Raw genomic sequence first — 23,173 nt, forward strand, 5'->3', positions numbered from 1 at the left:
AAATAAAGGTTACATTTAAATACATTTAAAAAATAGAGTTTCATGACAAACCATTTTTTACAAATCCGGCAAGGCACCAATTTTGAGACGGGTTTAAAACAAAGGTTTCAAACCAATTCATGAATGTAATTGAATCTAGGTATGTCTTGCCTTTAATGTAATGGCATGAAAAACAATTGGCTGAATATTATACAATGACTTATCAACAGCTCTAATAATTTGCCTCCACAGGAAATCTACACTGGCAATTCTAGAATATACTATATAGCCTAGAAACCTGGTTAAACTATCATTATGACATCATGGATGAATTCTAGAATATACTATATAGCCTAGAAACCTGGTTAAACTATCATTATGACATCATGGATGGATTCTAGAATATACTATATATCCTAGAAACCTGGTTAAACTATCATTATGACATCATGGATGAATTCTAGAATATACTATATATCCTAGAAACCTGATTAAACTATCATTATGACATCCTGGATCAATATATTTTTTCTGTGACTTTTTTTTTCGTCAACCGTTCCATCGCATCTTAAACTTCTAGTCCCTGGGCAGGTTATTAAAAACAATTACAATATAGACAATCATTGAACAGTGAGCACACGCAGAGTAACATAGGACAAGCAAGACATAGCATAAAGACAGAGCAACATAGGACAAGCAAGATGTAGCATAAAGACAGAGCAACATAGGACAAGCAAGACATAGCATAAAGACAGAGCAACATAGGACAAGCAAGACATAGCATAAAGACAGAGCAACATAGGACAAGCAAGATGTAGCATACAGACAGAGCAACATAGGACAAGCAAGATGTAGCATAAAGACAGAGCAACATAGGACAAGCAAGATGTAGCATACAGACAGAGCAACATAGGACAAGCAAGATGTAGCATACAGACAGAGCAACATAGGACAAGCAAGACACAGCATACAGACAGAGCAACATAGAACAAGCAAGATGTAGCATACAGACAGAGCAACATAAAACAAAAAGCAACAAGACAAAATCTATAAAAGCAACAAAGTGTTTCCACACCTCACAAGCTACAGACAACAGACAACATGGAAAGTGGTAATACACAGCTAGTGATTATGTTCACAAATCTGATTGACCTTTAGCCATGTCTTCATGCAATTTGTGAAAGTGTGATATGTGGTGCAGTTATGTGTGTCTGATGGCAGTGTATTCCAGACATGCGACGCTCTCACAGAGAAAGCAGATTTACTAAAGGTGCTTTTCCTTAAGGGAACTATACAGTCACCTCTCATGGCAGACCTTGTGGATCTGCTGCCATAGGTTTGGGTTTTCTGTTTTACAAAAATACTGAGTGGAGGGGGAGCCAGGCCATTTAGGATCTTGAATACAAGACATGCGTCGGTGTATTGCACAAGATCTTCCCAACTCAGGAGCTCATGCTTTCTGAGGATGTAACAGGTATGATTTCATCCATCTCAAGGCATCGGGGGAAAAGTTGAACTTGGACAATTTTGTGATGAGAATCTCATGGTTAACAGTATCGAAAGCCTTCCTTAGGTCCAGAAACACAGCCCCGACAACGCCCCCTTTGTCCATCTTGGACTTGACATTTTCCAGAAGAAAGCAGAAGAAAGCAGTTATGTTATAAATACAAGTTCAATCTGTACTTCAATGCACATCTGTTGTGCATTATAAAAACAGAGGAAGAAAGAGGAGGTGGTGAGAGAGGTGTAAAAGACAGAAAGGGAAAGAGGTAAGCACATAGGAGCAGGGAAGGCAGCACATGATTAATGAATCACAGTGCTACATAAATATTCTCTCAGTTCATCACAATTACATAATAGTGTCTCTCGTCGACCCAAAGGTTCTTAAAAGCAGGTGAGGTGGCGATGATGGGACTGGGGGTTGGCATCCTCTCACATCAAAACATACCTGCAGACGAGAGACAGATGGAGAGAGAGAGCATGTTTAAACCTTGTGTTTTTATTTTTTATTCTAACATTGTTAGTCATCAATCAGGAGGTGAAATGTAAAACTGACCTTGGATCATTAACTCTGGGACTATTGCATCTCTGTCTGTATTTCAATGTAAAGCATCTCTTTAATAATACTTCCTGTATAATATAAACTGACCTGGGATCATTAACTCTGGGACTACTGCATCTCTATCTGTATTTCAATGTAAAGCATCTCTTTAATAATACTTCCTGTTGACCTGACCAAGTGACCTCTCACCTCTGATCATGCTGTGCCCTCTATGTAGCCAGTTCAGATGCAGGAGGGGTTCCCTGACACAGCTGATATAACCTAGAGGATTTAGGGAGAAGAGGAGAGAGCGATAAAGTGAAGGAGAGAGACTGTTATTGAGAAAATAAGGTAGTTAAAGCGACAGTGTTCAACAGGAATCTGTGTGTGGCCTCACCTGGTGTCCACACCACACTAAGTGGCTGCAGAGTACTTTATGCTGAAAAACATGAACGGACCCACAAGGACAAACAATATAGCGTAGTTATAGAAATAATGAAGTGTCTCACTATTCTCCATGGTTGGCCCTCTTGCCTATTCTTTGAAGGTGGAAGGAGCCACAGTTATACACCTGAGCCTGTTTACTGCACAACACAATCCATCAATCAGATTGATACATGAGTGTGTAGGTGTGGGTTATAGGGTGTCTAATTGTTCTACATTTTTTCAATATGGGTGATTTAAAATAGCCTGTTTTGTTTTTGTACAGACATCACACCCTTACCTACACAGCACCCTCACCTGAGAAGTAGAAATCAAAGGGAGAGAAACCGTGAATTGAATAACTGCAGTTGACATAGCTCAGTAAATGGAAGAATACTCTTATTGCAATGTGAATGGCTCTTAAAAGAGCTTTTGGTTGTGCATAGTGACGTCTATGGTGTTGTCAGGGAACAGCACCCTCTTTGAAGAAGTAGGAGGTGAAGATCTCCTGCACACGGATTGCCTCTCTTGCTGCGTTGTTGGACCCCATCCTTGAAACATCCTGCAGAGCAGCAGACTCCTCCTCTGGCACACGGCGACGAGCTGCAGATCCCCTCCTGGTCCTCGTGTCCATCCTCATGAAGTCACGCAGGACAAAGGGAGCCTTCACACACCTGAATTCCTCCAGGAGGCAGTCCTAGATGACCCTGGTCACCCAACCTTGCAGTGCCCTACACGGTAACTGTAGGCAATCGTTTTGAAGGAATCTCCAGTTACAAGGTATCTGTAGGAATATGGAAGACAATGTAATTATTAGACTGTTACATCACCAGGTCATTGTGGATTACTAAAGTATAATATCCCTGATAACAAATCATGATAACATTGGATTGATAGATGCATGGGCACACATATGTACATGTGTAGCATGTGACAATAACAGAATCATATCAAGGATGGCATCACAAATGAATACATAAATACCACTTGAAGCTTGATGATGAGTTTGAATCATTTGAATCAGCTGTGCAGTGTGAAGGCAAAAACAACAATGTGCCCCTCTTTGAGTCCCCAGGACTGAGAACCACTGCTCTTCATTGGGACCTCTTCATATGTAGACTGGCTTTCATAGAGCTCTTTATCTGAGGACAGAAAACCTCACAAGAAACAGACTTCATTATAGTCAGATTACACCACACTGAATATTATGTTACTATTATCTCCGTCCTCACTTCTAGGGACAGGAACTACACAAAAGTACCTGCCCTATCCAGAATAGCCTCCTCTCTCACTGACAGTTGGGGCTGCTATCCTTTCACCCTCCTCCATGGCTGTTAGCTAGCTACCTACAAATGCATTTGGAGTTTGTTTTTTACAGTGATAAATACATCAAGATAGCTAGCTAATATGTAGTTAGGTAGATGGTGATATTTCATTCACTTAGCTATCTATCTATACAGTATGTGTAGTTGTCTAGATAGATAGCTAGCTCATTTAGCAGCTCATCTGAGTTAGCCTGCACTGTAGCTAGTTAGCTAATAATACATTGTTGTTTTTTTTACATTTTCATAATCTATTTACTTACTTACTTGAATAGGTTCTCCCAGCCATGTGGACAATTGGAAACAGGGCAGCAAAGTTTGTTTGTCATCAGATAGTTTTAGAGGATATTACTATTGAACTACAGAAAAACAACTGTCTTTTGTGGCTCTCTCCAGGTAACCAGGACAATAAATCAGAGGAGTGACTGGGGGAGAGGTCTCCACACTCACACAATCCCCCACAGGTCTACTGTGAAACCTCACACCTTCACAATAGTGTTTGAGTCTATTACTCCAGAAAGTACACATGATTGGTCGCCCCCAGGTCCAGACAGTACCACCTGGAAAACTATCCATGTCCAATTTGAATACATGTGAGGCAGCTCCCAATGGGACCAATCAGATTATACTCAGTCCTATACCGTGTATCCACCTATAACCTACACTGATAAACTACAATTACATAGCTGTTACTGTGTAACTGCAATGTTGTTTTGACAGCTAAGCTAAAGTTATGTAATAACATAGTAACAAATGTACACTAAATGTAAAATGTTAACATTATGACTTTATATTCTCAAAATAAATATATTACATTTTGTAATTGGAGGAATGTAATCGTAAAGCCACATAGCACTATTGGAGTGTACTCCACCTCCTGTTTTATAGATGTCATGCTGGCCTGACGAGGTACACATTGTGACACCTGATTGAAGGAGGAAAAATATTAGGACTGATTGAGCTATAGTTTTCAGAAGTGTTTCAATAGTTCTCAATAGCAAATTGCCAACTATTAAAACAAACACAAAAACATTTGCATATTTTTTCACAAGAAGTATCAGAATAGAATAGCCAGTTTAATTTAGATAAGAGGACGTTAGATTTATAATTACCCATTTGTCTATGTCAGCCCTGGCCAATAAAATCTTTTTGAGATTGCATCTCTAGTTTTTTGCTTGCATGGAACACAACAAAGATGTTGTTGGCCTCCTCAGCAGCACAGACGACCTTTGTCCAGAAGGCACGGGAGGTGTCTTTGTACCTGCTGTACTATAGCTGTAACGGGTCCTATGTGTAGCTGGTGTAGAGAGTCAGGCGCAGGACAGCAGATATGAGTAATCAACGTACTTTTACTCAAAATGTCAAAAATACAAAGTAAAAAATACACGCACACCATGACAGACCGAAAAAACAATAAACAATCACTCACAAAACCCCATGGGGAAACAGAGGGTTAAATAATGAACCAGTAATTGTGGGAGATGAAATCAGGTGTGTAAAACAAAGACAAAACAAATGGAAAATGAAAAGTGGATCGGCGGTGGCTAGACGGCCGGTGACGTCTGTATATATTTTGATAAAGGTTAGAATCTATGAAACTATGACATTTAGATAAATCTCTCAGCCGTTTGGATTTGATAGTCAGCTATTTAGTCATATGCACAGGTGAGCGTAAACGATGCGTTATTAATCCCAATGTTAAATTAAATGATGTTTTAGGTTGAACACTAGTAGATCTGACGTCACAAAAACGTTTTGCCAACTACAAATTAACACAACAACATTGAATTGACACGAGATTTGCTATTAAAAGGCTGATCTCTGAGGAAGATTGGGTGTAAACGACTCAACTCGGCCTTGTGTCATAACAGTTTCAAATTGCTATAAGACGATATAATAAATATTATAGTCATGGCGGTAGATAAGACAACGGGTTGATAGTTTTAGACCAATTAATAATGGAACAATCCACAGATAAAGTGTACTTGTAAATCTCGCCTTCAACAACAAAATCAATGGCCTTTTTCAGATTTTTTTTTTTTTTTCCCCCTCCTTGGTCAAGCCCACGGGACAGCCACCATTGCTTTTGTAATTGACAAAGTTACTATCGGTTGCAGGATCCATTCTTCTGAAAACATCCGTTTTCCAAATGAAATCAATCAACTGTGTTGTAATAATCTGCGACGTTGTGACATTTCTGCCAGTTGTGTAATTTGGATAACCTTGCCTAATGTCAGTCATCAATGAAGCTTCTTGTTGTTGCTTTACTGAAAGGTCAAATGAGAAGTATGGCGTAGTGTAGGTAGGCCTGACGTCTTCCATGATATGTTGTGACACTTCAAAAAATAAAAATACTCTACAGTATAAAAGCCATTAACAGTAAAACGAAGCACTCTTTCACAAAAAAGAGGCTTCAGCAACCCACAGAAAGACGCCCACGTTTATATATTGTTTTGGAAAACACATGGTGACGTGTAAATACAAACTTATCATTACAATCTTTATCATCTGTGATGCTGATAATATACAGTGTGTTTTCCGTAGCAGTGGAGCCATATCACCTTATAGTCAGAAGAACAATGAGTGTGTCTGGATGTGGAATACGTTGGATCTTGGACAAGCCACAGTGATGGAAAATAAATCACTTCATTCTGTCTTTATTGTATATCATGATATCTGTGAGGCAAGACAATACCATATGTTATGATTAAAAAGACAAACCAAAACTGTTGTGTCATTTGAGGTTAACTAAATGTAGAAATAAGGACAGGGGAGAATAAAGAGGATCAGGGGAGAATAAAGAGGATCAGGGGAGAATAAAGAGGACAGGGGAGAATAATGAGGACCAGGGGAGAATAAAGAGGATCAGGGGAGAATAAAGAGGATCAGGGGAGAATAAAGAGGATCAGGGGAGAATAAAGAGGACAGGGGAGAATAAAGAGGATCAGGGGAGAATAAAGAGGATCAGGGGAGAATAAAGAGGATCAGGGGAGAATAAAGAGGATCAGGGGAGAATAAAGAGGATCAGGGGAGAATAAAGAGGATCAGGGGAGAATAAAGAGGACAGGGGAGAATAAAGAGGATCAGGGGAGAATAAAGAGGATCAGGGGAGAATAAAGAGGATCAGGGGAGAATAAAGAGGACAGGGGAGAATAAAGAGGACAGGGGAGAATAAAGAGGATCAGGGGAGAATAAAGAGGATCAGGGGAGAATAAAGAGGACAGGGGAGAATAAAGAGGACAGGGGAGAATAAAGAGGATCAGGGGAGAATAAAGAGGACAGGGGAGAATAAAGAGGATCAGGGGAGAATAAAGAGGATCAGGGGAGAATAGAGGGACAGGGGAGAATAAAGAGGACAGGGGAGAATAAAGAGGATCAGGGGAGAATAAAGAGGATCAGGGGAGAATAAAGAGGACAGGGGAGAATAAAGAGGACCAGGGGAGAATAAAGAGGATCAGGGGAGAATAAAGAGGGTCAGGGGAGAATAAAGAGGATCAGGGGAGAATAAAGAGGACAGGGGAGAATAAAGAGGACAGGGGAGAATAAAGAGGCTCAGGGGAGAATAAAGAGGACCAGGGGAGAATAAAGAGGATCAGGGGAGAATAAAGAGGATCACGGGAGAATAAAGAGGATCAGGGGAGAATAAAGAGGATCAGGGGAGAATAAAGAGGACAGGGGAGAATAAAGAGGATCAGGGGAGAATAAAGAGGATCAGGGGAGAATAAAGAGGATCAGGGGAGAATAAAGAGGATCACGGGAGAATAAAGAGGATCAGGGGAGAATAAAGAGGATCAGGGGAGAATAAAGAGGGTCAGGGGATAATAAAGAGGATCACGGGAGAATAAAGAGGATCAGGGGAGAATAAAGAGGACAGGGGAGAATAAAGAGGATCAGGGGAGAATAAAGAGGATCAGGGGAGAATAAAGAGGATCAGGGGAGAATAAAGAGGACAGGGGAGAATAAAGAGGACAGGGGAGAATAAAGAGGTTCAGGGGAGAATAAAGAGGATCAGGGGAGAATAAAGAGGATCAGGGGAGAATAAAGAGGACAGGGGAGAATAAAGAGGATCAGGGGAGAATAAAGAGGACAGGGGAGAATAAAGAGGATCAGGGGAGAATAAAGAGGATCAGGGGAGAATAGAGGGACAGGGGAGAATAAAGAGGACAGGGGAGAATAAAGAGGATCAGGGGAGAATAAAGAGGATCAGGGGAGAATAAAGAGGATCAGGGGAGAATAAAGAGGATCAGGGGAGAATAAAGAGGATCAGGGGAGAATAAAGAGGACAGGGGAGAATAAAGAGGACCAGGGGAGAATAAAGAGGATCAGGGGAGAATAAAGAGGGTCAGGGGAGAATAAAGAGGATCAGGGGAGAATAAAGAGGACAGGGGAGAATAAAGAGGACAGGGGAGAATAAAGAGGATCAGGGGAGAATAAAGAGGACCAGGGGAGAATAAAGAGGATCAGGGGAGAATAAAGAGGATCACGGGAGAATAAAGAGGATCAGGGGAGAATAAAGAGGATCAGGGGAGAATAAAGAGGATCAGGGGAGAATAAAGAGGACAGGGGAGAATAAAGAGGATCAGGGGAGAATAAAGAGGATCAGGGGAGAATAAAGAGGATCAGGGGAGAATAAAGAGGATCAGGGGAGAATAAAGAGGATCAGGGGAGAATAAAGAGGACAGGGGAGAATAAAGAGGACAGGGGAGAATAAAGAGGATCAGGGGAGAATAAAGAGGATCAGGGGAGAATAAAGAGGATCGGGGGAGAATAAAGAGGATCGGGGGAGAATAAAGAGGATCGGGGGAGAATAAAGAGGATCGGGGGAGAATAAAGAGGATCAGGGGAGAATAAAGAGGATCAGGGGAGAATAAAGAGGATCAGGGGAGAATAAAGAGGATCAGGGGAGAATAAAGAGGGTCAGGGGAGAATAAAGAGGATCAGGGGAGAATAAAGAGGATCAGGGGAGAATAAAGAGGATCAGGGGAGAATAAAGAGGATCAGGGGAGAATAAAGAGGATCAGGGGAGAATAAAGAGGATCAGGGGAGAATAAAGAGGATCAGGGGAGAATAAAGAGGATCAGGGGAGAATAAAGAGGATCAGGGGAGAATAGAGGGACAGGGGAGAATAAAGAGGATCAGGGGAGAATAAAGAGGATCAGGGGAGAATAAAGAGGATCAGGGGAGAATAAAGAGGATCAGGGGAGAATAAAGAGGATCAGGGGAGAATAAAGAGGATCAGGGGAGAATAAAGAGGACAGGGGAGAATAAAGAGGATCAGGGGAGAATCAATGTACCTTTAGCAAATCAGATTTATTTTAAAGTTATCAATTTGTACAGTATATGCTGAAACCATAAATACATGTTATGGTAGATGTCGTATTACATGATGGAATCTTCCATATTCTAAAATGTAACATATACAGTATATTATATGCAGTATGATCAGTAGAAAACTGCTACCTAACCTGTTCACTGCGAGAGTAAAAGCACAACAACATGTTTGTATTATAAACATAGAGCAACAGGGAGAAGTGTATTCCTAGTACAAAAGTAAATCAGTATCAAAGTGCTTTTTGAATAGGTGGTTATATAATCAGCATTTACAAACAACAAGGGACTTTGCAGTTATGATGTCTGCAGCTCAACTCATTCAACCAATTAGGCAACAGCACACAGCCAAGTCTTGGTGGTTGTCCACTGAATCCTGAAAGAGAAGACGACTTCAAGAATGACTCAACTGTAGATCACAGAGAAAGAACAACAGTACAGCACTTTATCCAGGCCGAGAGGTATGAAGGGGCTGGTCATTTTCTGGCCCTGTAGGCTAGAATTAGAATCCTGAACATAATGTGAGGTGCAGTAGGGAGCCTGTCCAGGGTGCTAATCAGTGGACGGGAATCTGAGAATGCAGGGATTCCAGCAGGGTGAGAGTTGAAATAGTCAAATCTGGAGCTGACAAGGGCTGGAATGTAAATGACATGTGATCATCTGGGATGATGTAACAATGAGAATGGGCAGGTATTCCTTAGGGCTGGAATGTAAATGATGTAACAATGAGAATGAGCAGGTATTCCTTAGGGCTGGAATGTAAATGATGTAACAATGAGAATGAGCAGGTATTCTTTAGGGCTGGTATGTAAATGATGTAACAATGAGAATGAGCAGGTATTCCTTAGGGCTGGAATGTAAATGATGTAACAATGAGAATGAGCAGGTATTCCTTAGGGCTGGAATGTAAATGATGTAACAATGAGAATGAGCAGGTATTCCTTAGGGCTGGAATGTAAATGATGTAACAATGCAGGCATTCCCTCGGATGAAGAGCATCTCCGTGTTGCTGATTATGTGATGTCATCCAGGTGGAAATGTCAGCTGCATATCTGATGGAGGAAAAGAGATAAGAGATAAGTTGAGTGTCCTGTCAATATGTTGATCTATATGTAGTGTACATGTTGAGTGTCCTGTCAATATGTTGATCTATATGTACTGTACATGTGTGTATGTATATATATATATCTTGGTCTATATGTAACCAATGTGAAATGGCTAGTTAGTTAGCGGTGATGCGCGCAAATAGCGTTTCAAGCGGGTGACGTCACTCACTCTGAGACCTGAAGTGGTTGTTCCCCTTCCTCTGCAAGGGCCGTGGCTTTTGTGGTGCGATGGGTAACGATGCTTCATGGGGTGTCAGTTGTTGATGTGTGCAGAGGGTCCCTGGTTCAAGCCCAGGTTTGGGCGAGGAGAGGGACGGAAACTATACTGTTACATATATTTTTTTGTATTTTAATTTCTATTATTATTGTCATTATAGTGTTTTGTGGTTGAGGGGTGGGGGGAGGTTGATGGGGATGATGGAGGTGCTGGGGGTGTCCTATTGAGGGTTGATGGGGAGGGTGGAGGTGCTGGGGGTCTCCTATTGAGGGTTGATGGGGAGGGTGGAGGTGCTGGGGGTGTCCTATTGAGGGTTGATGGGGAGGGTGGAGGTGCTGGGGGTGTCCTATTGATGGTTGATGGGGAGGGTGGATGGTGTTTGCTACGCCAGCATGGTGTGTGCAAAGCCTGGGTTGTGGGTTTGATTCCCACGGGGGGCCAGTACGAAAAAAATAAAATTACAAAAAATGCATGAAATGAAATGTCTGCATTCACTACTGTAGGTCGCTCTGGATAAGAGTGTCTGCTAAATGACTAAGATGTAAAATAGCCTTGCTGAAATCCCCCCCCCCCCCCCCTTTTTATTTTGTGGCTAGAGTCAAATACTTTCTATAGCACAAACTTCACATCAGGATAGGCAACCGAAATGAATCATTAATAGACTAATACACTTGAAACACATAGCCAAACCGAAAACTGCAGACATTACTAGTGCCTCCCCACGATCAAACCGTCATGAAAAATAAAATGAAACGCAGCCTGACGTGATCAGAAACTTCAACTAGCAAGCAAGTCGCAGCAATGAAGAATTCGGCACAACACCGAAGCCAAAATAAAAAATACATTTTACTCAACTGCGTTACCCACTCCAGTCAGCAGATGACGGAAGAAGAATTGAGTGCGTGCGCGTTCACGCGAAAGGGGGCCAAAAAGGCTTCTCAACAGCTTTTACCCCCAAGCCATAAGACTCCCGAACAGGTAATCAAATGGCTACCCGGAGTATTTGCATTGTGCCGCCCCCCCAACCCCTATTTTACGCTGCTGCTACTCTCTGTTTATCATATATGTATGTCACTTTAACTACACATTCATGTATATACTACCTCAATTAGCCCGACTAACCGGTGCGTGTATATAGCCTCCCTACTGAAAATAAAATATACATTTTACTCAACTGCGTTACCCACTCCAGTTAGCAGATGGCGGTCTGGGAATTTAAGGTAATGCTGTTGGTGTGACGTATAATGTAGTGGACGGAACTCTTCTTTCAACAGTAGCTAAAGTTACTCAGCCACCTCGGTAGCTCGCTAGACAAAATAGCCGAACCAATAAAGCTCTTTAGACGCTTTAGTGTATATTAGCCACTGTGTTTTAAACCCTCTTCTGTCGTCTAGTTAGGTATCCGATTTAATTTCATATTTACGGTGTTGTTATAATTATTCAGCTAGCGGGCTGGTTACGTTAGCATTAGCCTAGCTAGCTAACATCTCCGACCATGCGGTCACTGAGCTACTCTCCTCCTGTTAAAGAGGAGGTCTGCTGGACGGAGAAAGAAACTCTCGTCAAAGAGGAGGGGGAAGAGAAAGATGTTACAATACAAAAACAAGTAGAGGGTGAGGCTGTTACAGTGAAAGAAGAAGAGAAAGACGTTTCAGTAAAAGAAGAGGAAGACGCGTTCAGAGTGAAAGAGGAGGAGGATGTTACAGTAAAAGAAGAGGAGGAAGATGCAGTTTTTGGAGTGGAAGAGGAGGGGGAGATGACTGTCACATCGAAAAAGGAAGAAGAGGAGGAAACTGTATATCTGGGCCCGGTTTCCCAAAGGCATGTTAAGGCATCCAATGGTTTTAACAATGAACGGGCCCTGATTAACACTAGTAAGTACTGTCTTAAATACAGAGGCACAAACTCTGCAGTTGTTGAACTGATGTGTGGTGTTAAAGCGGAAATATGCAATAGCTACATCCATATTGTGACTTTTAAATAATTTATTTATAGCCATTGATTCTTGAAGAATATAACACATGCCTCATGAGTTTAGTTCAACTGTTGTACCCCATCAGAACCCCAAATAAGATTTTTTTTACTCCAATGTTTAGAAATAATGTAAATCAACACTGTATAGCCTCAACATGGTTAAAACTATAATGTTGATATCATGGATGGTCAGTCCTTGCATCCATAGGTCTGTCTATGAATTTGAGAGTAGTTACATTTCTCCAACCCCATAATCATCTTATTACCAAAACAGTGGTGGAATTACAGCTTTGTTATTGGTTGAACTGCAGATTGGTTGATTGATTGTGTGGCTTTTTTAAAGGGACAACCTAGTTTTAAAACAGAAACAAAATGGCTGCCCAGAGACTTGGTTTGGTAAACAGCTGAGGGATGGGGGAAGGAGAAGTGTAACCACTCTCAAATTCATAGGGACCTCATCAAGAAGTTCAGATAATCATGGCGTAACAGTTATAAGGTGTTGGCTTGACAGTCACTGGACCCAGGTTTGAGTTCAGCTCAGGGCCTCCCCCTGAATGGACTACACTATAAATACAAAGACTGGCCATCCATGATGTCATAATGATAGTTTAACCAGGTTTCTAGGCTATATAGTATATTCTAGAATTCATCCATTATGTCATAATGATAGTTTAACCAGGTTTCTAGGCTATATAGTATATTCTAGAATTCATCCATGATGTTATAATGATAGTTTACCTTGTTTGGGATAGGGGGCAGTATTTTCACGTCCGGATAAAAAACGTACCCGATTTAATCTGGTTACTACTCCTGCCCAGAAACTAGAATATGCATATAATTAGTAGATTTGGATAGAAAACACTCTAAAGTTTCTAAAACTGTTTGAATGGTGTCTGTGAGTATAACAGAACTCATATGGCAGGCAAAAACCTGAGAAGATTCCATACAGGAAGGCCCTGTCTGATAATTTGTTGTCCTTCTGCATCTCTATCGACATTACAGCATCTGTGCTGTAACGTGACACTTTCTAAGGCTTCCATTTGCTCTCTAAAGCCACCAGAAAGTGGAATGGGGTGTCTGCTGTCTCTGGGCAAAGTACAGCAGCTCTGTTTGTGATCAGTCAGCCTGGGGACAGTGAGACTGAGATGCGCGTTCACGAGAATTCAATTTTTTTTTCTTTCAGCCTTTGAATGAATACAACGTTGCCCGGTTGTAATATTATCGCTATTTTACGAGAAAAGTAGCATAAAAATTGATTTTAAACAGCGTTTGATATGTCACAAAAACCAAAACCACAGCTAAATGCAGCACTAACCTTTGATAATCTTCATCAGATGACACTCCTAGGACATTATGTTATACAATACATGCATGTTTTGTTCAATCAAGTTCATATTTATATAAAAAACCAGCTTTTTACATTAGCATGTAAAAAGCCCATAGAGGTTAACCTCTATGGGCTAGGTGGGACGCTTGCGTAACAGCCACTGGCAGCCTGTGGCGCGATTTTCAAAACGTTAAAAATCCTATTAATTCAATTTCTCAAACATATGACTATTTTACAGCTATTTAAAGACAAGACTCTCGTTAATCTAACCACACTGTCCGATTTCAAAAAGGCTTTACAACGAAAGCAAAACATTAGATTATGTCAGCAGAGTACCAAGCCAGAAATAATCAGACACCCATTTTTCAAGCCAGCATATAATGTCACCAAAACCCAGAAGACAGCTAAATGCAGCACTCACCTTTGATGATCTTCATCAGATGACAACCCTAGGACAATATGTTATACAATACATGCATGTTTTGTTCAATCAAGTTCATATTTATCTCAAAAACCAGCTTTTTACATTAGCATGTGACGTTCAGAACTAGCATACCCCCCGCAAACTTCCGGGGAATTCGCTAACATTTTACTAAATTACTCACGATAAACGTTCACAAAAAGCATAACAATTATTTTAAGAATTATAGATACAGACCTCCTCTATGCACTCGATATGTCCGATTTTAAAATAGCTTTTTGGTGAAAGCACATTTTGCAATATTCTAAGTACATAGCCCAGGCATCACGGGCTCGCTATTTAGACACCCGGCAAGTTTAGCACTCACCATAATCATATTTACTATTATAAAAGTTTGATTACCTTTTGTTGTCTTCGTCAGAATGCACACCCAGGACTGCTACTTCAATAACAAATGTTGGTTTGGTCCAAAATAATCCATCGTTATATCCGAATAGCGCCGTTTTGTTCGTGCGTCCCAGACACTATCCGAAATAGTAAAGAAGTGTCGCGCGCATGGCGCAATTCGTGACAATAAAATTCTAAATATTCCATTACCGTACTTCGAAGCATGTCAACCGCTGTTTAAAATCAATTTTTACGACATTTTTCTCGTAGAAAAGCGATAATATTCCGACAGGGAATCTCCTTTTCGGCAAACAGAGGAAAAAATCCCAAAGGCGGGGGCGGTCGGGTCACGCGCCTAAGCCCAGTGTCCCTTGATCGGCCACTTGAGAAAGGCGATAATGTGTTTCAGCCTGGGGCTGGAATGACGACATTCTGTTTTTTCCCGGGCTCTGAGCGCCTATGGACGACGTGGGAAGTGTCACGTTAGAGCAGAGATCCTTAGTAAATGATAGAGATGGAAAAGAAGTTCAAGAAATGGTCAGACAGGCCACTTCCTGTAAAGGAATCTCTCAGGTTTTGACCTGCCATTTGAGTTCTGTAATACTCACAGACACCATTCAAACAGTTTTAGAAAATGTAGGGTGTTTTCTATCCATATGTAATAAGTATATGCATATTCTAGTTACTGGGTAGGAGTGGTAACCAGATTAAATCGGGTATGTTTTTTATCCAGCCGTGTCAATACTGCCCCCTAGCCCTAACAGGTTAACTTCGGCGATGTCATTTTCAAAATAGCCTCCAACACTCTACTCAGCAAACTGGATGCAGTCTATCACAGTGCCATCCGTTTTGTCACCAATGCCCCATATACCACCCACCACTGCGACCTGTACGCTCTCGTCGGCTGGCCCTCGCTACATATTCGTCGCCAAACCCACTGGCTCCAGGTCATCTATAAGTCTTTGCTATGTAAAGCTCCGCCTTAACTCAGCTCACTGGTCACCATAGCAACACCCACCCATAGCACGCGCTCCAGGAGGTATATCTCACTGGTCATCCCCAAAGCCAACACCTACTTTGGCCGCATTTCCTTCCAGTTCTCTGCTGCCAATGACTGGAACGAATTGCAAAAATCGCTGAAGTTGGAGACATATATCTCCCTCACTAACTTTAAGCATCAGCTATCTGATCAGCTAACCGATCGCTGCAGCTGTACACAGCCCATCTGTAAATAGTCCATCCAACTGCCTACCTCATCCCCATGTTTTTATTTACTTTTTTGCTCTTTTGCACACCAGTATTTCTACTTGCACATCATCATCTGCACATCTATCTCTCCAGTGTTAATTTGCTAAATTGTAATTACTTCACTACTATGGTCTATTTATTGCCTTGCCTCCGTACTCAATTTGCACACACTGTATATAGATTTTTCTATTGTGTTATTGACTGTACGTTTGTTTATCCAACGTGTAACTCTGTTGTTTTTTTGTCGCACTGCTTTGCTTTATCTTGGCCAGGTTGCAGTTGTAAATGAGAACTTGTTCTCAACTGGCCTACCTGGTTAAATAAATAAATAAAATCTTAACTTTATTGACAACACCCAAATGGATACTGTCATTAACGCGGTTCTTCAATAATTACACATAATTCTTAATGCTTTAGCAAGCATTATATTAAACAGGACATTCAAATATCCTTACAATTATAATCCAAAGTAGTGTGAAATGAACTCATAAGCAACCTGGAAATGGAGGTTACTCCCCTGAGTTTCCCCCATTCACATTCAGAATACATTGTGAAAAACTAAAATCTTTGCTCACCATTTTTGCTCCAGGCAGATATAGTACATCCATAACTATCGCTTTCCTCATTAGCAGGGAGGAGTTTCTGCAATCAAATTGCCCTCGTGCCACAATTTTAGCAAATACAGAAAGGGGCCTATATTGGAGACCAAAAGTCGTCTGGCACACTGCTTAGAGTTTCAACAACACGAATAACTTATTTCTAGCCTACAATCATCGATGTTACTACGAATGTGAAAACAAGACAAAATATGACTATTCTTGCTCATTTTAAGGCAAATATCAAATCATTTTAACATTCATTACAGACGTCAATTGTTGTCCAACATCATGGCTACGCTGTTGGCATCACCTTTTACAGTGGATTACCGCTGTTGTGGGCCTTTAACCATCTGTCTGACTTTGTTGTTCACACAGGAGAGAGACGTGACTATCGTGGATCCTCTGGGGAGCCTCAACAACCTCTTGATGCTGAAGAGGCAGAGAAGAGCCTCTCCACATTAGAACACCTCAATAAACACCTGCAGACATCCACAGGGAAGAGAACTCACTGCTGCTCTGACTGTGGGAAGAGATTCACCTCCCCATCAGGCATTAAAATTCATCAGAGAATCCACACAGGAGAGAAACCTTATAGCTGTACTCAATGTGGGAAGTGTTTTGGTCAATCTGGAGGGCTGACAGTGCACCAGAGAACACACACAGGAGAGAAACGTTATATCTGTGGTCAATGTGGGAAGAGGTTTGCGGCATCTTTCACTCTGACTCTACACCAGAGAACACACACAGGAGAGAAATCTTATAGCTGTGATCAATGTGGGAAGAGTTTTGGTCAATCTGGCCATCTGGTATCACACCAGAGAACACACACAGGAGAGAAACCTTATAGCTGTGGTCAATGTGGGAAGAGTTTTACTACATCTAGATATCTGACTCAACACCAGAGAACACACACAGGAGAGAAACTTTATAGCTGTGGTCAATGTGGGAAGAGTTTTACTACATCTAGATATCTGACTTTACACCAGAGAACACACACAGGAGAGAAATCTTATAGCTGTGGTCAATGTGGGAAGAGTTTTACTACATCTAGCACTCTGACTCAACACCAGAGAACACACACAGGAGAGAAATCTTATAGCTGTGGTCATTGTGGGAAGAGTTTTACTACATCTAGCACTCTGACTCAACACCAGAGAACACACACAGGAGAGAAACCTTATAGCTGTGATCAGTGTGACAAGAGATTCACAGATAAAAGACCTCTGATCAAACATCAGAAAATACATACATGAAGGAGTTGTTTCATGATATCAATGAAATGATGTCACAATGTAGAATGTTTTAACATTGTAGAAGGAGTATTTTAATGATGTCACAATGTAGAACCCTAAACGTTTGTCCCCTGTTCTATTGATTTCAACATGATATGGATATTAGCCTCAGGGGGAAAATCCAGGCTCTGAAATGGAAGAGTTACTATTTATGTGATTTAACAAAAAGTGACTAACACAAAAAGAGTTGTGTTACACTTACCATGTTAGTGACCCACTGGAATCAAAATGTATCTGGCTGTTTTCTACAAATTGTCCTCTAACCAGTGATGTACACATTATTCCCAGATTCTGTGTGGTTTGTGAGCTGTTAGTTTTAACAGGACATGCAACCTCATCTCCCTCCTCTCGGTTAAAACATTCTACATTGTGACATATCATTGATATCATGAAACAACTCCTTCATGTATTTTCTGATGTTTGATCAGATGTCTTATCGGAGAATCTCTTGTCACACTGATCACAGCTATGATTTCTCTCCTGTGTGTGTTCTCTGGTGTAGAGTCAGATGTAGTAAAACTCTTCCCACATTGATCACAGCTATAAGGTTTCTCTCCTGTGTGTGTTCTCTGGTGTAATATCAGGTTGTCTGACCGAGTAAAACTCTTCCCACATTGATTACAGCTATAAGGTTTCTCTCCTGTGTGTATTCGCTGGTGTCTAGTCAGATGGCAAGATGATATATAAGTCTTCCCACATTGAGTACAGCTGTACGGTTTCTCTCCTGTGTGTATTCTCTGGTGTAGAGTCAGAGAGAAAGATGTAGTAAAACTCCTCCCACATTGATCACAGCTGTAAGATTTCTCTCCAGTGTGAATTCTCAGGTGTACTTTTAGTGCTTTTAATCTTAAGTAACTCTTCCCACAATCAAAACAGTGGTGAGATTTCTCTCCTGTGTGTGTTCGCTGGTGTATTTTAAGTTCTGATGAAGATTTGCAATGTTTTCCACAGTCAGAGCAGCAGATAGATTTCTTCCCTGTGGGTCTCTGCTGGTGTTTCTTGAGGTGATAGAATCTGGACAGGCTCTTCTCTGACTCGTTAGCATCATGATGTTGAGGCTCCCCAGAGGATCCATGATAGTCACGTCTCTCTCCTGTGTGAACAAGTCAGACAGATAGTTAAAGGCTCACAACAGCAGAAATCCACTGAAAAAGGTGATGCAAACAGCGTAGCCATGATACTGTACAACAATTGATGTCTGTAATGAATGTTAAAATTACTTGACAATTGTCTTAAGACAGTCAAGTGAGCAACAATAGTCATATTTTGTCTTGTTTTCACATTAGTAGTAACCAGAAATAAGTAAAAGGTGTTGAACTCCTAAGCAGTGTGCCAGGCCACTTTTGTTCTCAAATATAGGCAACTTTCTGTGTTTGCTAAAATTGCGACAAGGGCGATGCACACACAATTTGATTGCAGAAACACCTCCCTGCTAATGAGGAAACCGCTAGTTATGGATGTAGTATATCTGCCTGGAGCAAAAATGGTGAGTAAGTGGCCTAAGCTGTGCCATTAGAGATCTGGGTTCGAGTCCAAGCTCTGTTGCAGCCGGCCGCGACCGGGAGGCCCATGGGGCGACGCACAATTGGCCCACCGTCGTCCGGGTTAGGGGAGGGTTTGGCCGGCAGGGATATCCTTGTCTCATCGCGCACTAGCGACTCATGTGGCGGGCCGGGCGCAGTGCACACTGACCAGGTCGCCAGGTGTACGGTGTTTCCTCCGACACATTGGTGCTGCTGGCTTCCGGGTTGGATGGGCATTGTGTCAAGAAGCAGCGCGGCTAGGTTGGGTTGTGTTTCGGAGGACGCATGGCTCTCGACCTTCACCTCTCCAGAGTCCGTATGGGAGTTGCAGCGATGAGACAAGACTGTAAGTACCAATTGGGGAGAAAAAAGGGGTGAAAAAAATATATATATTTAAAAAATGGTGAGCAAAGATTATTTTTCACAATGTATTCTGAATATTACAGCACTAGATCAGGAGTGCTACTCAAGGAAACTCACATTAAGCTCTGTGTCTATTCACTACTTCACCACCGTGGGGGAAACTCAGGGGAGTTCTCATAGGCTGACAGCAAATAAAGCCTCCGTTTCCAGGTTGATTATGATTATTATCATCATTTGACACTACTTTGGATTATAATTGTAAGGCTCGTTTGAATGTCCTGATTTAATATAATGTTTGTGTTATTGTCGAAAATGTACTACTTTATATTTAAAAACGACTTCAACCAGTAAAATGATCATTGGCCAGTTTTCCATCGGCCAGTTTTCCATCAGCCTGACAATGAGATTTTGTCCACTAAGTGTATGCCAAAATGGTCTATAATCTCACCTAACAATAACATAGACCTACTGTAGGACCCATAACTTCACCTAACAACAACATAGACCTAGGACTATAAATCATTTAATATTTTAGGTGAAACAAGGAGACTAAAATGTCTTTGTCATGACAATTCATAACCTGATCACCAGATAATTTTGTGAATAATCCCACTAGGCTATTCTGTAATGTGTTGTCATTCTAAATGTCCTGAATAAAGGAAAATAGCTCTGTGTGTTGTACAATAGCCTATCCATCAAGGAACAGTTCTCTACACATTATGAGCTAAGTATCTCCGTTTCCAAACGAGACCCTACTGTAAATCAAGTAGACAATAACACATTATAAATATCGATTTGTTTGGGATGTTGGATCCAACGTGGAGCACGGCATAACTGTCTTTACCGGTGTAATGAATGAAGAACTACATTTGACTGGCATGCAGAAAATTATTTCCTGGATCAGCTGATGATAGTTGAACATGTGACTGTAACTAAACAGCTACAGTATTAAGTATTATGCGTAATTATTTAAGAACCGCATTAATGACAGTATCCATTTGGGTGTTGTCAATAAAGTTAAGGTGACTCTCTGTTAGAACCATTGGATTTAGTAAACTGAAATGATTTAGGATTTCTGTGCCCATGAAAACTGTTTTCCCAGCGTAACATAAGGAGACAATAAATGTTACGTAGTTAGAGAGCATTTCAGAGATCTGAATACAAAAAAACTGTCCCACAGCAAGATCCAGTATTTAAGTTAAAGTTCATCATATGACAAGCTTAACGTTATGACTATAACTACTGTTCCCTGAAGGAGGGAAACTAGGTACAACATACTATTAAATCCACACGTTATGACTATAACTACTGTTCCCTGAAGGAGGGGAACTAGGTACAACATACTATTAAATCCATGCCTCGCTGGGAGCCCCGCCTTCCACAGGTGATGAGCGTGAGACTCGGATATATTCCTTAAATGATTTAATCCTTAAATTTAATACCTCACTTCACCGACCCAGGAAGTGGCGGAGCCAAACAGGTGTTGTAACTCGTTCATAACTGGCACGCAGATCGGTAGAAATGGTAAGATAAATTGGCACTTCAAACGGAAATGGAAAAAGTTTGCCTATTTTACCAAAAACTTCAGGAGCATAACGTCAGAATTAACGAAGGCCAGCAGCAGGTGGGGAATTGGTTATTTTCTTCTGGTTATATTGACCTCTGGCTTCCTCAAGTCATTTGTGTGTGTTAATTATTTAATCAAACGCTTAAAGCATCAGTTCAATTTAAGTTCTGCACATACAGTTGATTTTATTAAACACATGGGGTGTGTCTATATGAACAAATACACGTCATAAAATTTCAACCAATCTATTGGTAGAAAGAATACAGTAGGTTGTATCTCTCTAGGTCATGCCAGTAGGTTACAGCAGGTTGTAACTCTCTAGGTCATGCCAGTAGGTTACAGTAGGTTGTATCTCTCTAGGTCATGCCAGTAGGTTACAGTTGGTTGTATCCAAGTGGAAACAATTATCAACCCAATGTGGATAGTGTTGAATTTGGTCAACAACAAAATGAATGGCTTATTTCCTACATGAGGTTTACTTGATCTAACAGAAGTTTTGTAATGATTAAGTTGTTATGTGGACACGTGACATACCGACAACTTTGATAAAAACACTATTGGAGTTGTCTCCAGATCGCTATGCATATTCATGCTAGTAGCTTAGCATCTCTCTCCATTGAATACAGGCGGTTGACGACAACAACCCTCATAGAATATAAACAATAGATTACAATATTAAGATGTATCCACCAATCCAAAGACAGGATAGGCGGGAGCGAGACAACCCACAATGCTGCTTTGTGGACAACGACTCCCCTTGTCAGGGCGGAGAGACATCTTGTCAGTATATCCATAATCTTTGGTGTAGCCAACCCAACTCTCACATGGCTCTATTGGGGGGCACGGTGTGTAGTAAAACATCACTACATTAAAATCACTACATGCCGTGGCCCCCCAGTCTGCGGTCAGCAGATAGACCCTCCTCAAATATATATGTTAAGTCACTTTTTGGAAACGGAACGGAGAAAACAAGGGGTAGCTTGCTCTCTACGTCGTCTGATTCTAGACATATCAGTCATCATCCCAGGGCCCTCCGTTGAAGAGGTATTGACGAGCCAACTCCGAATATCCAAAGTTAAAAACTAATTGAAGGCGGTACTTACTGGTGTTAATCAGATCTCCTATCTCCTCCTCTTCATCTTTCAATGTGACAGTAATCTCTCCTTCCTTCTTCACTCCAAAAACGGCATCCTCCTCTTTCACTCTGAACGCGTCTTCCTCTTCTTTCTCTGTAACGTCTTTCTCTTCTTCTTTCACTGTAACAGCCTCACCCTCTACTTCTTGTTGTATTGTGACATCCTCCTCTTCCTTCTCCTCTTCCACGACAATGTTCAGCCCCAGAGCTTCTTTCTCCGTCCAGCAGACCTCCTCTTCTTTAACAGGAGGGGAGTAGTTTAGGGAGCTCATGTTCGGGGATGTTAGCTAGCTAGCTATCATTAGCGACTAGGCTAATGCTAACTTAACCAGCCAGCTACTATAGCTGACTAATAAAAAATTACGTAATATTAAATTAAATAGGTTAACAAGTAGATACGACAGAAGTTTGTCTAAAACACAGTAGCTAATATAGACCGAAAGCGTATAAACAGCTTGAATCTTTCGGCTATGTTGGCTAGCAAGCTACCGAGGTGGTTGACGAGCTGTTTATGAAGAACCGTCCACTAGATTATACGTCACGCTGCAGCATCGCCTGAAAGACGCACATCGCCGTCTGCTGACTGGAGGGAAACGCAGTTGAGGATCACATTTTATATTCAGTCAAAGATTATTTTACATGGATTTAATTAAATAATACTATTGAGACATACAAAGACAGGAATGTGGTGATTGATTAGTGAGAATAAAAAATGTTTACTACAGCACATTTAAGGCAGTTTCATTCAGGCAAACAACATATAAATAAGTAGCCAGCTGCTGTAGGTCTATACTGCTCCTACATGGTGTAACAATACATCATGTAGATGTATATAATGAACAGACTAGGTCTATACTGCTCCTACATGGTGTAACAATACATCATGTAGATGTATATAATGAACAGACTAGGTCTATACTG

At 41.2% G+C, this 23,173-nt stretch overlaps 1 protein-coding gene across 1 annotated transcript; it reads right to left on the reverse strand.

The window, feature by feature from the left end:
• Window positions 1-5,096: 5,096 nt before the first annotated feature.
• On the reverse strand, window positions 5,097-22,751 carry LOC145876888 (uncharacterized). Its single transcript, XM_082972227.1, has 2 exons — window positions 22,221-22,751; window positions 5,097-10,145 (listed from the first exon to the last, which is right to left on the reverse strand). Exons 1-2 carry the CDS (start codon window positions 22,522-22,524, stop codon window positions 10,117-10,119), a joined length of 333 nt encoding a protein of 110 aa, XP_082828353.1. The 5' UTR covers window positions 22,525-22,751; the 3' UTR covers window positions 5,097-10,116.
• Window positions 22,752-23,173: the final 422 nt, after the last annotated feature.

Source organism: Salmo salar, unplaced genomic scaffold, assembly GCF_965601325.2.
Source record: "Salmo salar unplaced genomic scaffold, fSalSal1 ptg000615l, whole genome shotgun sequence".
Classification (NCBI taxonomy): domain Eukaryota; kingdom Metazoa; phylum Chordata; class Actinopteri; order Salmoniformes; family Salmonidae; genus Salmo; species Salmo salar.